The 15,731-nt window shown below is 41.2% G+C and overlaps 3 protein-coding genes across 6 annotated transcripts; all 3 read left to right on the top strand.

Moving 5' to 3' along the window:
- Nucleotides 1-278: 278 nt before the first annotated feature.
- Nucleotides 279-1,957, top strand: zgc:174906 (uncharacterized protein LOC571548 homolog). The gene is made up of 4 exons (XM_041945311.1): nt 279-892; nt 1,121-1,460; nt 1,551-1,631; nt 1,766-1,957. Exons 2-4 carry the CDS (start codon nt 1,145-1,147, stop codon nt 1,810-1,812), a joined length of 444 nt encoding a protein of 147 aa, XP_041801245.1. The 5' UTR covers nt 279-892; nt 1,121-1,144; the 3' UTR covers nt 1,813-1,957.
- A 30-nt stretch (nt 1,958-1,987) lies between these two features.
- Nucleotides 1,988-7,851, top strand: csad (cysteine sulfinic acid decarboxylase). Of its 2 annotated transcripts, none has more exons than XM_041945310.1 (14): nt 1,988-3,256; nt 3,348-3,493; nt 3,581-3,707; nt 3,789-3,879; nt 4,719-4,941; nt 5,076-5,155; nt 5,481-5,535; nt 5,737-5,853; nt 5,965-6,029; nt 6,148-6,229; nt 6,330-6,529; nt 6,929-6,980; nt 7,072-7,161; nt 7,409-7,851. In XM_041945310.1, the coding sequence occupies exons 1-14, from the start codon at nt 3,232-3,234 to the stop codon at nt 7,580-7,582; spliced, it is 1,527 nt and encodes a 508-aa protein (XP_041801244.1). In that variant the 5' UTR covers nt 1,988-3,231; the 3' UTR covers nt 7,583-7,851. The 2 variants fall into 2 exon arrangements, with proteins under 2 accessions (XP_041801244.1, XP_041801243.1); XM_041945309.1 differs by having other exon boundaries at nt 3,345-3,493.
- Nucleotides 7,852-8,411: 560 nt separating this feature from the next.
- On the top strand, nt 8,412-15,443 carry znf740b (zinc finger protein 740b). 3 transcript variants are annotated; one of them, XM_041945782.1, is made up of 7 exons: nt 8,417-8,500; nt 10,430-10,581; nt 10,743-10,976; nt 11,538-11,666; nt 11,756-11,885; nt 12,323-12,441; nt 12,609-15,443. In XM_041945782.1, exons 2-7 carry the CDS (start codon nt 10,537-10,539, stop codon nt 12,756-12,758), a joined length of 807 nt encoding a protein of 268 aa, XP_041801716.1. In that variant the 5' UTR covers nt 8,417-8,500; nt 10,430-10,536; the 3' UTR covers nt 12,759-15,443. The 3 variants fall into 3 exon arrangements, with proteins under 3 accessions (XP_041801717.1, XP_041801716.1, XP_041801715.1); XM_041945783.1 differs by lacking the exon at nt 10,430-10,581 and having other exon boundaries at nt 8,412-8,500; nt 12,609-15,442; XM_041945781.1 differs by lacking the exon at nt 8,417-8,500 and having other exon boundaries at nt 9,278-10,581.
- The last annotated feature ends 288 nt before the right edge of the window (nt 15,444-15,731 follow it).

Here is a 15,731-nt window from a genome sequence, read left to right as displayed (position 1 = left end):
CCTGTTTAATTTCTTTAAACTCTTGTGTGATTTTTTTCTTCTTATTTTATTTATTTCATTCAAATAGTTCCTTTTCTTATCTTTTCTTTAATTACATAAAAGCTCTCAGTTCTTTTCTCACTACTGAGTTCAATGTGTCATCACTTCCACCAGGTGTCACCAAATCCCCTCAACCTTGGCGGCTTACTGCAGTTAAACCATCCATCCACTGGAGGGAAGCACACAGGAGTGAAACGCTGGCGCTAACAAATATTTAAGGCTGCAGAGAAGAAGAAAAAACAGCGCGAGTAAAGAAGCAGGAGAGAATGGTTGGCCGTGATCAGGACCGTGTAAACAGGGGAGATGTTTTCCGTCTGTATGCAAAAAGCTCTGTGCGTATAACCGTGTGTCAGTCCAGGTGTTACAGTAAATGGTAAGAGTTTGTTCCGTAAAGCCGGACTTATTGTGCGTGAGAGAGAGTGGACGACAGATGCTGTGCAGGTTGAAACCAGGAAGTCCAGACATCAACACATAAATACTGTTGTCATGCAGGTTCATCATGTAAAAAAGCTGTTTTATCACATAAAGACATATTGTCTAGAATGAAGTTTGTCCTCAGAATATTGTTCTTAGCTCTTGTTTGATGAAGCTTACAGTCAGGCATTGTTGACTTGCTGCAGACTAATAGAGCACACCAGTGGGTCTGTAGTTGAACTTCAATAGGCTCTGCTTGTATGTGCATATTGTTCACAAACAAGCAGTATTTGAGCTGGTAAACAGCATCATCGTCAAGACCTCCCACCTGCTGTAGCCACATATATCTCATCAAGATTTTGGCAGAGTGGCTGCCATTAGAAGCTGTGTTTCCAGGAACCTCAAACATTACTGATGTATACAGGGAAAGAGTAAATGTGTGAGTATTATCTGTTACCTATCAATAATATCTGTTAATCGAAGACAGTTAATGTTTCATTGCTTAAATAAGTACACCATGGCCTCATTGTGAGAATCTAAACGGAAAATTACATGAGGACTAAATAGAACTGAGTTTTGTTGAACTGCGACAATGTAATCAAAATTGGTTTTACAGTTATTTCACATTTGAACTGTGCTTGCAATAATCATCACTTTATTTTCTCAGGAGCTGATTAAGTGACATTCAGCCATGACTGAGGAACCAGCAGCAGAGATCCAGCTCCTCAGAAGCCAGAAGGCCAAGCTGATAGAAATTCTAAGTGCTGATGCCGACTTTGTCCTGCAGCACGCGGACTCTCGCTGTCTGCTCTCTCCTCACGGCTACCAGCAGGTGAAAGCTTGCCGTATTCCCAGTGAGAAGGTTACAGACCTGCTGGATCACATCATCCAGAGGGGGCCTGAAGCAGCACAGGGTCTGCTGGAACTACTGAACAACCAGGCCCTGCAGGAAACCTTCCCAATGCTTCGCTTTATTAAAGATCTGCAAGTCAACACACTGTCTTCAGGTAGAATAAAGTCTGCTCAGTGTTGTCAGCAATCTCATGAAACATTGTTAGATTTTTATTTTAAATTTAAAAGTTTTCTCCATTTACAAGGCAACAAACAAACATCAAGAAAGAGACAAACAGCTCCTGAATTACAAGAGATCTTCCCACCCAAAAAGATCTGCAACAATGGTGGGTTACACTACACTCACAGCTATTCCTGATTGTAGAGACTGTCACCTACTTTACCTGCCTCTGTCTAATGGCACAGGCTCTCACTTGGTGAAGGAGAAGCAGCTGATGACTGTGGCTCGTACCATTGGCAGATCCTGGAGGGAGATTGGCAGACTGGCGCTGGACATCCCTTCTGTGAAGCTGGAACAGATTGAAGAGGATCATTCGCTCCATGTGGAGCGGGTGTTTGCTATGCTGCGCTACTGGCGTAGCTGCCAGAGGGAAAAAGCCACTGCTGCTCACCTGCACTCCCTGCTCAGTCAGAAAGACTGGGCGCTGCCTCCTGAAAGCATTGACTTTCTGGTGGAGACTGACTGAGGCCTTCTGCTACCTGCTGGCACTGAAACCCTTTTTGAGGGATTCTTCCTGGAAATGAGTGTGTTTCTCATCAAGGGGTGAACAATTAATTGAGATATTATCAAAAGGAGGCTCAGTAGCTGCAGTTGGTTGATATAAGTACAGTATGCCCGAACATACCATTATACATGAGGCATTGCGGTGCTACACAGATGCTTCAGCCTGCAAATCATTTTCTCCAGACCCAAGGGAACATGCTTGTTTGGTACAGACCCCAGCAGAAATCACATCATTGTCATTTTCCTATTTTTTTCAGTGAAAATGAAATGCAAAACTTACTGTTCCCACTAAAATCCTGACTCCTGATGGGTTTTTTTTGCATATTGTTCAGCCCTGTCCTTATCATAGACACTGCCGTTCCCTCTCAGGGAAAAACAATGCTTGAAGACTTTACTACGTTATGGAATTTCCCTACAGTACCATTGAGCAAGAGGCCTTGTGTTCAAAGACAGTGGTATACTTATCATTATACTACCTTTCTATGATAGTGCAGCTTTTATTAGGATAATATAAAAAACAGAGTTTTGTTTTGTCTTTTTTATTTATTGATTGTGTCTGCAGTTATTGATTTTCGTTATCCTTTTATTCAAGAAAGGATTGGGGAAAACTCCTTTCATTTTAATGTAAATGCACTGGGGCATTTAAAGACCAGCATGAAATTTTATTCCTATATTTTTTCGTTTTCTTTAATGTTTCGCTCAACTCTACATTTTTGTGGGAGAAAATGTAATTTTCTCTGAATGTGCAGATTACAAGTCACTACAGTCACACTGACATGTTCTCTATTGACCTACATATATTAGGTCAATAGAGAACATGTAGCAGTGCATATGTTCCACAACACCCTGAATAAACTCATAATACCACAGTTTCTGCCTCTTAGATCCAAGTTAATCTGATACTCTTGTCAATAAGGTTTTAAAGAGGCTGCCATGAGAATCAGTGAATGAAATGCACATTCATTCATGAGAAATTCATTTTTGTGGCTGAAACTCATAAATCAGACATTGCCATATTCTCTTAATGTGCCTCCCATTCCTTCCCTTCATCTCAGACATTAGTTAACTTATTCTGGGACAAAGGTCGACTCCCTCCCACTCCTGCTGTGCTGTGCTGTTGCTTCATAGCCATTCTCTGCTGTCTGCCTTGTCAGCACAGCCACACACAACAGAGATCCAGCAGCTTTTCAAAAGCGTGTGCTATGGCAAACATGTTCCCACTCTCGTGTAAGTACAGTGTGCTCTATATGAAAGTTCTTGTTTGTAACTCCTGACTTTTGGAAGTGTTTGTTTATGTGCTTACCTGTTCTAACAGCAGCGGATGGGCAGGTAGAGGAACCAGCTAATCTCCATGACCTGAATGAGCCTCTTATTGATCATTCTGAGGGCCGACTCTTCTTGAACGAAGCCTTCAAAATTATTATGGAGGAGGTGCTCTGCAAGGGCACAGACGTCAAACAAAAGGTCTCTCGCGAAGCTTGAAATCACAGCAGTGTCAAATTACAGTGAGCGTTCTGAACAAAACTCATAATGCACGTTTCCCTCCTGCAGGTTTGTGAGTGGAAAGAACCGGAGGACCTGGCTCGGCTGCTGGATCTGGAGCTGAGGGCCACAGGAGAACCACAACACAGGCTCCTGCAGAGAGTAAAAGATGTCGCCAAGTACAGCGTCAAGACCAGTAAGACTGCCAGGGACATTTATTTTGACTGAATGAATATTAGATGTTCTTTCATGACCAGACTTTTCCTGTTTATTTCAGGTCACCCACGTTTTTTCAATCAGCAGTTTGCCGGGGTGGACTATCATGCCTTGGCTGGAAGATTTCTCACTGAGGCTCTCAACACTAACCTGTAGGAATATAACAAAAGCATATAAGCACATAATTAAACAGGGAATGGACAAATTAGTCTGTGTAAATAGGATGCAAGGAATACAAAAAATAAGGTCATGTGACTATCTTAGGTAGTGGTGGAAGAAGTCTTCGGATCTTCCACTTAAGTTAAGTAGCAATAACTGCTCTAATAATATTCTGTTACATGTAAAAGTCCCCCCTTCCAAATTTGACTTAAGAATGGCCCAGTGTCATATTATTTTATATTTTAGGTGATCGTATTATTCTTGTCATTGATGTATAAACATCAGCAAAGCATTAGCAAAGCATGCTAATGTTGTTAACGTGGTTATTATCACGTGTTTTGTCCTTGAATCTGGAAAGTAACAAGTCAAATAAATGTAAAACATTTAGAAAGTAGCAAACAATTGAAACAGTGTAGGGAAGTAAAAGTACTTCAAAAGTGCTGTAGTCAAGTACAATTTTTAGGTACTTGAGTATTTGCTGTCATTTTGTACTTTACTCCACTACAGTTCTGAGAGGAACATTGGGCTTTTTACTGCACAACATGTATCTGGAAGCTTTAGTTACTAATTATTTTTCAGATTAAGATTTTACTTAATGAAACCTATGAGGATCTCACAATATACAATGCAGTGCTTTACTTTTAAACTGACCAGTCATGTAGTGTGTAGTATATCCAATAATATATTATTGATTATGAGCACCTCTGCATACTTCTGACACTTGAAGTACAGTTTGCTGATAATACCTCTTTACTTTTACATATGTAACGTTTTTAATGCAGAACTTTTACTTGTAATGGAATTACAAGGACATTTTGTGTGTGAACTGCAGCTTCACCTATGAGGTGGCCCCGGTGTTTGTGCTGATGGAGACTGAGGTGCTGCGAGGGCTGCGCCAGCTGGTTGGCTGGACAGAGGGTGATGGTATTTTCTGCCCTGGTGGTTCCACCTCTAACATGTACGCCATGAACCTTGCACGCTACAGACTCTTCCCAGAGGTCAAAAGCCAGGGGCTGTGGGGTCTCCCACGACTTACCGTCTTTACATCTCCAGAGGTCAGTTTGTTAAACACTGTTTGTCAGAGGGAGTGATGGCACTTTATAAGAGATGTTTATTGAGGATCACGCTGTAGCTTATGTGTTGTCTCTACATAACTATGATTGAAAGATGTATTCTCGTGTTTTGCCAGAGCCATTACTCTGTGAAGAAAGGGGCTGCCTTTCTTGGCATTGGGACAGACAATGTCATCTTGGTGAAAGTGGATGATGGGTAACGTATTGTTGATTTTAAGAGCTGAAACAATTGATTGACTAATTAGTCAATCAATTTTCAGAATCAGTGAATTGTTCAAGTCAAAATAGATTAATAAAATAAATACAAAATAGATAGGTAAGAATAGCTAAAACAAGCGATTTGAAGACATTTCTGTGGGCTCTGGGGATATCATATTGCTCATTTTCTTAATTTAATTTTTCTGATGTTTTATATGTTTTTATGCAGCCTTATTCATTATGAATCTCAGGGTTCTATACAGTCAAATGGATAACTTGCTCACTTTTTTTGCCTTTTATCTACACTCTCTTGTGCACTTCAGAGGCCGCATGATTCCAGAGGACCTTGAAGAAAAGATAAAGCTGGCAAAATCTCAGGTAAATTCACCAATGCTTAGTAAGTCCTCAGAAACATCAGATATATGATATTGCTTGCTTAGGGGCACTTCTATTGATTTTGATGATTATCCGTGAGAAATAGAATAAATAACCATGAAATGTGTGCATTTTCTTCATCCTGCACACCACAAAGCACAGAGTGCAAGAAAGCAGTGCTTACTTTCAGTTTGATTCTACCAGGGTGCAGTGCCGTTTCTTGTTAGCTGCACATCAGGGACCACGGTGCAGGGCGCGTTTGACCCACTGGACTGCATCGCTGATGTCTGTGAGAAACACAAGCTCTGGATGCACGTAGATGTGAGTCCTCCTGTGGAAGACAATCCACGTGTGTTGACCAGCCTTTGCTTTGTGAAGCTTCTGTTGTGTTTGTTGAAATTTAAGAGCGCAGGTTTCGTTGTGTGTTTTCAGGCTGCCTGGGGAGGGAGTGTGCTCTTTTCCAAACAACACAGACATCTGATGAAAGGGGTGGACAGGTATCAATGCGCGTTTTCCTTTATGAGGAAGGCAACATTTTGCCTGCACAAGACGTATCACTGTATTGTTTATTACGTGCGTGTTTTTGTATCTGTGTGTGTGTGTGTGTTTGACAAGAGCAAATTCAGTAGCCTGGAATCCACACAAGATGCTGGTAGCCGGCCTGCAGTGTTCTGTCCTGCTGCTACAAGACACCACGGTTTGGCTCCAGAATTAACTGATGCACATCACTACAACAAGTAGTTTCTTGTTACTTTTTCAAAAATCTTTGACAATCACGAACTTGTGCTTGTCCTCAGAACTTGCTGAAGCAGTGCCACAGCGCCAACGCCACATACCTCTTCCAGCAAGATAAGTTCTATGATGTGAATCTGGACATCGGGGATAAGTCAGTGCAGTGCAGTCGCAAGGTTGACTGTCTGAAGTTATGGTTGATGTGGAAGGCTGTTGGCTCCACTGGCTTTGCAGAACGTGTAGACAAAGCTTTTTTCCATGTTAGGTAAATGAGGCATGCAACTGTAGCACATCACAGTAAACTCCAAATGATCTCATCTTCAAGGTGAATAATTTAAAAGCACCGCTATTCATCTACTCTAGTTTTTGCATGTCGTGATAATCCCCCCTTTTATCAGTAAGTTGGCTGTTTTTATGTAGATTTTTCTGAATATAAGCCTCCAGGAAGAGGGAACATTTTGGTCCATCTTACACAGCAGGTTAACTTACACCTAGGCTACTTTGACATCTTTTTTCATTGTTGTTTAAAATTGAATCTTTTCTAAAACAGCTGGAGGATTATCATCACTACCTTCATTTTTAAATAAGTAAACACCTACTCAGGTTTTTAAACAAAGTATGAGATGAGTTGTGATCTTGAAGTAAAAAATTATTTTTCCTGCAGGTATCTGGTGGAGCAGATGAAGAAAAGAGAAGGGTTTCGTCTTTTGCGTGAGGTAAGTAAATGTTTCAAGCATACTGAGAAAGACGAGTTGTTTTTCCCTGCTAAATTTTTGATTGCTTGTCTGTATTTGTCTCCATGGTCAGCCGGAGTTTGTGAATGTTTGCTTCTGGTTTATACCACCCAGTATGAGGGGAAAGGAAGGAAATGCAGATTACCAGGACAGACTGGCAAAAGTAAGTTTCTGTTTTACATCAGTGCACCGGGAACATAAACACTAAAGTCTCCATGATTTTGATTTTTAATTCCCTGTCTTTGTTGCAAACACACATTAAGCATTCAGATTTTCATCAATCAGCTTGCATGCCGTGTCAAAATACATGGAGGCCATTATCTTCCAGTACTTCTGTGCAGCACCTATGAATCTCACAGTTAACTCTGAGTGTGTTCTTTTTCTTTTTCTTTTTTTTTTCTTGTTAATAGGTAGCTCCAGTCATCAAGGAGCGCATGATGAAACAAGGCACTATGATGGTGGGCTACCAACCTTTGGAAAACAAGGTCAACTTTTTCAGAGTGATTGTTTTCTCTCCGCTGGTTTCCCAGACAGATATGGACTTCTTTCTCGATGAAATTGAAAGACTGGGGAACGATTTGTGAACAAAAACGCAGTTTATAAGATGCACATCCCTCATCTGTCTGGACTTCAAGGCAGTTCACAAATCCTGCTGTTGTAATTTCACAGATTATAACAAACAATCTCACTGTACCAGCTGAGCAATGTGATTGGCTTCATATAGACGGCTGTCATAACAAGAGATACAATACTCTGAAATCTGAGGACCATGGACCAAAATATGAATGCATAAATAAACAATGGGCTTTATTTTAACAATGTTTTGACACATGTCCAATGAATAAACAATGTACTGAAATCAATTCATAAGACACTTTTTTGAAACCATTATTGCTAACCTACTCATTGTGAGGATGTATGCTTTTATATTTATTTTTTGTCCATCTTAGAGTTAATGAATGGAAGGTCTGTAACCCCTGGATTCAGAGATATCAGGGACACACATGATAGCTAATGCAACTCTCGTCTGCCATTAACTTCATTACTGTTTAGGTTTATAAAACATCAGAAAAGGACCAGTGGCCAAGGTGGTGGCTTCAAATGTCTTGTCAAACAGTCTTAAATCAAATGGTCTTTAATTGATTACAGTGTAAGACTGGGGCAGGAACAAACTCTCACACTGGAGAACCAGGAACCATCAGATATTTGGTAGTTTTGCCTTCAAAGTACGACTTAAATGTTTGTTCGGTTATCAAAATAGTTTTAAAAAATTGTTAATTTAACTATCTGTCGATCAATTAATCAAGTGATTGCTATAATCCCTCACAATTATGGCCGCAAATGTGGGTCAGTCCGCTTCAGTCACGTGTCATGGCGCCTGACCAATCACCGCTCTCCCCGGTGAGCACTTCCGGTGGCGTTTCCTGTCAGTGTTTGTAAACTGAGAAAAAATTGGAAGTGCGACAAGAAATAATAACCCTCAAAACTGTTAAAGTCGAAAGGTAAGCGTACGATTTTCCAGCGTCTTCCACTTGCGGCTCTTTAAGCGTATTATAATCTGCCCGTTGTCTCTTTCTAACGGCTGGAGCCGGTGAGGGAGCTGTTATTTTGCGGTCGGCGCTGAGCCTGCACACCCTGGCTGGCTGTTGTTGTGTTGTCTGGGGCGGGGGGTGGGGGTTCAGTCATACAGGAGTTGTCCCATAACCCAACTACTGGCTAGCTAGCAGGCTAGCATTTTCCGTTGCGTTTAGCATCTACTCTGTCCATACTTTTAATCGATACTCTAAATATCTGCACTAGAGAAATAAAACTGCCTTACCAGTGTGCTCTTGATCGCGCTGCAGCCCCGTTTGACTCATAAAGCTCACTTTTCCGTCAGGGAATCAAACGTTTTCAGGATAAGTCGCTAGCTAGCTCACTGGTGCTGATCTGAAATCATTCTGTAAACGAGTTCTGCAAGATCACAGAAACCACATGCTGACAACTGAAAGTGGCTCAGAGCATAAATGCTTTTCGGCTTAAAGATAAATGGATTTAATCAAAGCAAACATGTTCTACTAAAGTAGAGAATCACCCGATCAATATCATTGTTTGCTTACTCTCACAGGTTTTGTGTGTGGCCTGTATTTATGTGCTTTAGATTTTAATTTGCAGCCTGTTTGGGGTTAACACATAACGTTAACACTGCAGTATTTAAAACGCTCTCTATGGAATATTCTTTCGTGTCAGTTATGTTGTGGCTTTATGCTAATATGCCTTGTTGTCATGGAAATGTGTGTGTTTCTATAAAATCATCTGCCCTCCGCTGCCATGGATGCTACTGTTGAGTTCCTGCTCATTTCCTTTAAGGCCAAACTGCTGCTTGCCCTGATTAATCTTTTACATGTGGTGCATGAGAGGCTGCTGTTTTTCTGCCATAGTTCTCCACTTTGTGATAATAAGGAGCAGGAATTGTGTAGTTTGCAATATCGAGCTGCAATATCGATTACAGACATGTTTTATTGGCAGATCTACAAATGACATACTTTGGCAAGCCTTTGATGGAACGCAAAACCTGAACTCTAACTAGGAGTTGGTCCTGTTGTCCAAATTCAACACAATTTGTTGAACCAGTCACACTGAGCATGGAACTGCTGAGGAAATTATATATTTTCATCCTGAATTAAGTTTGGCCATGCAAATTTGCATCACTAGTCACTGAGTTTAAATCGTCATCTGCAGCCTCAATGCCAGACGTCATTGCCTCAAACCAGTTCACTGTATAGTGTTTGACTACTAAACTATTTGACAGCCCAGTGATTCATTCGTCGGTTTGTGCCATGAAACATTACTTGGGCAAAAATCAATACAACTGTCTTTGATGAAGACTTATTTATACCATTATCTGCATGAGTGTGCTTTAAAGAGTCAGTTTATCAGGCGTCCACAGTTATATTAGGACAAACTAGCCAGTTTAGAAAACATCACATATTGCCTGCATTCCATTTAAAGATACCTTTAACAATTGAAGATAGATTAGATTGTGTTTTACAGTTCACTTGCTGCCCTCAAACAGAAGCTTACAAAACATTGTTTGGATACTTGTATATATTTCAGTCTCACCTCACGTATGAAGCATTTGTTGGATGAACGTATCATACCTACATATATGTATTTATTCTTTTTGAAGACTGTTCCCATTTTTCCCATCGGATATCATTATTTTTCTCTAATCTTCCTGTCATGTTTTCTGTCACCCATGGAAAACGTGCCATGCACCAAACCATTGGGGCTTTCTTGCCTGATGTACACATCAATGCTGGATCTAAATTTCTGGTCATATATCCCTATTTGGTGATTTGTGAAATCTAAATGGGATCGGCCCGGTTCTCCAGCTGCTGACTCCAGCGAGTGAAAATGTTAGCCTTATGTTGTCGTGCCTCTACTTTCAGGCTTTGGCCCCTGATGATTTGTGTGGGTGTGGTCTCTTCTGTTACCCCTCATCCTGAGTGAAGCCCCCTCTGTTTCCCCCAAACACACACGCATTCATACCACGGCGATGACACACCATTCCAACAACTCTGTGCGAGACCATATGAAATGGGTCAGTGGAAGTCTCTTCACCTCCAGAATCACCGTCATGATGCCAGTGCACTTCTCTGTTACTCCCATTACTCAACTACCTCTCTTTATCCTGACTCCTTGTCTCTGTGAGGAGTCCTCTGGCCCCCTCTTTCTGCTCTGACATGCTGTTTGTGTTGCCAGGCTGGGTTGCTGGGCTGCGAGGCGGTGCTGTCCAGCATGGCCCTCATGCAAGCCAACAACATCCCAGGCCAGAAGAAGATGATGTCACCCTTGGGTCAAGGGCACAGGGCCAGTCCTGAGAGCCATCAAACCCACTCGCAACACTCTCACAACCACCATGGACACCAGGTTCACCATGGACAAGCCCACCACAGCCACATGGGCCAGCCTTCAGCCGGCAGCTGTCCACCCCTGGTAAAAGAGAGGGAACACTGGACAGGGTTACTCAGAGGGCCTGTTACAGCTGTGATCTCCATAGGTTTCCTTACATGAACAAAATTTAAGTTGTTAATAGACAGATGTTATAGCAGTGAAAGTAAAATTAATTACACTTAAAACTCAAAGGCTGAAAACAGGTACCACTCATTCTTGCATTGGAGTTGTATTATGTGATTATACATCATTACCTCAGGACACAATTGGTATCAGTTTTAAGCACTTTTATCTATTATCATTCAATTTATGTTCCTAAATAATTGCATAGACAGCGTCCGTTACACAGCAGCAGCAGCAGCTGCGTCAGTGGATAGTCAGACACTCAAGTCCAACTTACTCTCCATCGCAAGACGAGGGAAACTGTCAGCAAGTTTATTGTCAAAGATTTACAGCCCTTAAAAGCGAAGTGTTGCCCTGTATGTGTGAATATGTCTTTGCTGCTTGATTGCGATCTAGTATATTTTGGCATGTACCACAAAAAATAGCTGTTAACAGTGTGGTGCAGCACAGTTTACCTGCCACCATTCTTGTCTTCAAAAGCTCATCCGAAAGGACGGGGATTATCACTCAGCAAGAATGATGGACGGGAAGGACATGCAGGCAAACCAGAACATGCAACCCAAGAAGAAGCACAAAAAATCTGGCTCCTCCAACAAAGTAAAAGTGGAGGTGAGGACGGTTTCATAGCTGCACTTTGAAAGTGTAGGGTATGTGCATATGTTCAATTCACTTCCTTCTTATTTTGTTACTGTTGTCAGCATTTACTCTCACCGATCAATATGGATGATGACAGTTCCTTGAAAGTCCAGAAGAACTTCATCTGTGACCACTGCTATGGAGCTTTCCGGAGTAGCTACCACCTCAAGCGACACATACTTACACATACAGGTGAGAACTCGCAGCTCACACCTTCACTTCAGTGTGGTCTGTCACTCCTGTCCATGTAGTAACTAGATATGGAAACAGGGTGGTGTAATGAGCAATGGGGCAACTATTCAGACAGTGGACCTCAGGTGACCTTTTGAAGCTCCATTTGCTTGGATTAAAGTACAGAACAGACCATGGACTCACCATCTGAGTTGTTTTAAGTTAGAAAGTGGGACTTTTGTGTTTTTTGTTGAGGAATGGGATCTTTTGAATTTGTTATAAAGACTTTGTTTTTCAACCTTTTTCCTACTTTGTGAATCTATTTCTGGTGCCCTTTTGTTTGATTCTAATTCCAAATTAATTTAATAATGCATTATAAAAAGTGTATCACATCCAGTGAAATATGCTGTGAGTCTTGATAAATGTTGATAACTGGCTCCACCTGTGCTCGTTCACAGGAGAAAAGCCATTCGCTTGCGACGCGTGTGACATGCGGTTCATTCAGCGTTACCACCTGGACAGACACAAGAGGGTGCACAGTGGAGAGAAGCCGTACCAGTGTGATCGCTGCCACCAGGTTAGTTAGCCACTGTGTCAGCATAGCTTATATGCTTTACATGCACTTTTGGATTCCTGCATATCAGTCAGTATCTCACAGCATTAAACAAATCCGTCTGTCTTAGTGTAGTAGCATTGCTCCGCTAACTTTGACCGAAACACACATTTTTGTTTGCCTGGCTCCAGAACTTCTCACGGACAGACAGACTGCTGAGACACCGGCGGCTATGTACAGTCGGGATGAGCAAAGAGGAAAGCCAGTACTCACAGGACACATCTGCCCACCCAGCTTCCTGGAGCCCCCTACAGCCTTCCAACAACCGGCTGACCGTCTGACCCGCAGCCTCCCACAGAGACCCGACAGACAACAGCAGCCTGCAGCTCAGTGTCGTCGCACGTTGGAGCTCAACAGCGCTGTAACCTGGAAACAGCCTAGCTTAAACACAACCAAACTTTAGTTTGCGCTCCTTCATAGAGCTTTATAGCAGATTTTTGTACTTTTTTAAAAATCTACTGTTATGTTCACAATACTGGCAAAAGACGAAGGACTGATTCCCGATCTTGGACAGCAGGTCATGGTATTACATATTACTGTTGCCGTGTTACGACAATAACTGAATGAAATGAACGCACACATCTTCTTTTAATCCGAGATGTTACAGTTATTTCTTGGTGTTGCTGCCAAGGGATTGCAAGTATTTTTGACTACAATGAACATCAGTGTTTCGTGCAGCCCCTCTTAGGCGTCCTGATCAACCCCGGTGAGGCCCTCGACTAAATACGGACAGTTCACCAATGGACGCCGACAGAACCGTGGAGCTTTTTAGTGTTGAAGTCCTACTCATTTTGTGTTCCTCATGCTGCTGCTCATGAGCAGAGGATCACAGCAGACTTGTGGTCCGTGCTGCCTTGACGGAGTAATTAGCCACCTATCCAGAACTGTAGGTGTTGTGTGAATAACACAAGTTAAATTAAATGTAGCTTTTGATAACACTGACCTAAACTAAGGAGCTTATTACAGAGTAAAATACAAACTAGTCGTCCGTTTTTAATTCATGTACAAGCCTTTTTTTCCCTCAATACACAAGTCTTAAATGGATCTAAAATAATTTCTTTCCAGCTATTTGTTTGACTGATGGAATAACTACAGATGCAGCTCTGTTGGTGAGGATGAAAAACACTACAGGTTGTCTAGATGCTCCTGAGATGTTACATTTTCAACTAATCTTGGTATTAGTTAAGTTGTGTATCGACTGTTGGCTCACACATTCACTGGTCTACCTTGTTTTAAAGGGAATTTGTCCTGGTTGTTAATAGGCTACGCTGGTTGAAACACAGTAGAAGGCTGACAGCTTTTGTAGGAAGAGTCCAGAGTTTTTGATGCTCTTGAGTAAATTGAGCTTTTTTTATAACATTAACTGGACGTTGGAACCACCTGTTAAGGCGATGAGATGTTTTCTAAAGTGCTTCTTCTATAATAACCCCCCCAACATAAATGCATTATGTTTACTGTCTCTCAGTTCATAGAAACCACTGTCAGTCATATTTTTTTCCTGCTCTGAATTCAGATTCTTCTGACTTTAAAACTTCCGTCCTTTCAGAAGTAAGTGTGGTGAGTGAGGCTGAGTCAGCGTTTAATTCATTGTTCCTGATAACGTCCCAGAACAGGTCAAACAGTTGGAAGTATAATTTGGCTTTTTTTTTTTTTCTTTAGGGCTCACCTCCGTCTCGACCTGACTGAATGTGGTCTGAACACAGTGCCATGTCATTTCATGTGTAGTTTCACCCTGAGCATCTTCAGTGAAGGTGACTAATTGTTCGCAGTGGACGGGGAAATTTAAGGTCCACGTGGTGTTTTGTGTGATTATAGCCTACATTATGTCACGTTCAGGCCTCTGTACCATGAAATCAGACTGTAAACACTGGACTGAAGATGTTAGCGCAGTTGTAGAGGATTGTATTGTAGAGTGGTACTTCTGTTGTTAGATTATGTGAAAGGAGTTTGGGGCCCACCACTTACTTGTCTACTTTTAATGAAGTTAATATATATTTAAATTGTATTAGGGGTAGAAAATAGTATGTATGGGACCTACACTCCAACAGAAAATCAAAGTATTTACAAAGTTATAGTCCTTAGTCTGATGATTTCTTATGACAGCTGCAGCAAGTCATCCATAAGCTTGCTGTTCGGAGTAAAGTAAAAACCGCCACTCTTGCCCTTTTAGTATAGCAGCCATGATTAGTCGGCATATTTTGTATTTTTCTTTTGCATGTGTTTGTTGGAGGATCTTGTATACATTTTGTTTTGGTAAAGGTTTTTTTTTATGTGAGACCCACCTATTTTCATTTCAGGAGTGAAATCAGTTTTGACTCAATCATACTGTAGTATGGCGCTTGTAATGGAGTTTTAGGGCCCCAAGTCTCAATAAAGCTGTTCCACTTTTTAAACAAATGCATGCTGTTCACCTTTTCTGCAACACTGGTTCTGGTGAGTTTTTTAAGGATCCAGATTTCCTTTTTTCATTTGTTTTATAGAAAGTGAATTCTGGTATGTTCTGAGGGCTTGGCAGCTTGAAGTACCCATGAATTATTGTGACGCATGTCAGTAGTTTTCTACTGAGCCCAAGTCAACATAAGATGAGTTATTATTTAATAATTATTAATTATTTGGCCTCACATGGCACATTACTTTCTGAATTTTCGAGGCTAGAAAGACAGAACATTTCAGAAATATGTAATGCACCAACCATGTCAGCAGATGGCATCCATGACCATATGAGGGGCAATTTTCTCTCTAGCACAGTAATGAAGATTATAGAAAGATTTTAAAATGTTTCCAGATTGGCGATAATTCAAAATTATCACACAATGCTCTGGATGATAAAAACAACAAAGAATTAAGAAGAAATACTTAATCCGTCGAGGGGAAAATCAATTCTGCGAACAATTGTCGTGAATGAGATCAGACAATCCTTACTCTCAATGACGGTTAATAAAATGGCAGAACATCGTTCCTACTGCACACATGAGAGTTTTGGGACGCAGGTGTGCAGAAAATAGGAGCAGTGAGATCAGTGAAAAGGAGAATCAACTCCAGTCTCCACTTGCATTTGGCCTGAATACCAATTTTTGGATTAATGCATTTTTTTTTTTTTTTTCAAATGAGCTACAAATTTAAGCTGTTTTGTGATCAATCTACTCACATTTGTGATCAAAATCCTCACATTTGAGAAGCTGCGATCAGCAAACGCACGTTTTTTTTTGGTTGATAACAAAATCGTAGCAATTAATTTATAATGAAAATTGTCA

This window comes from Chelmon rostratus, chromosome 10 (genome assembly GCF_017976325.1).
Source record: "Chelmon rostratus isolate fCheRos1 chromosome 10, fCheRos1.pri, whole genome shotgun sequence".
Lineage (NCBI taxonomy): Eukaryota > Metazoa > Chordata > Actinopteri > Chaetodontiformes > Chaetodontidae > Chelmon > Chelmon rostratus.
Note: the sequence above shows the minus strand (reverse complement) of the source record. Positions and strands in the feature narration are given on the sequence as shown.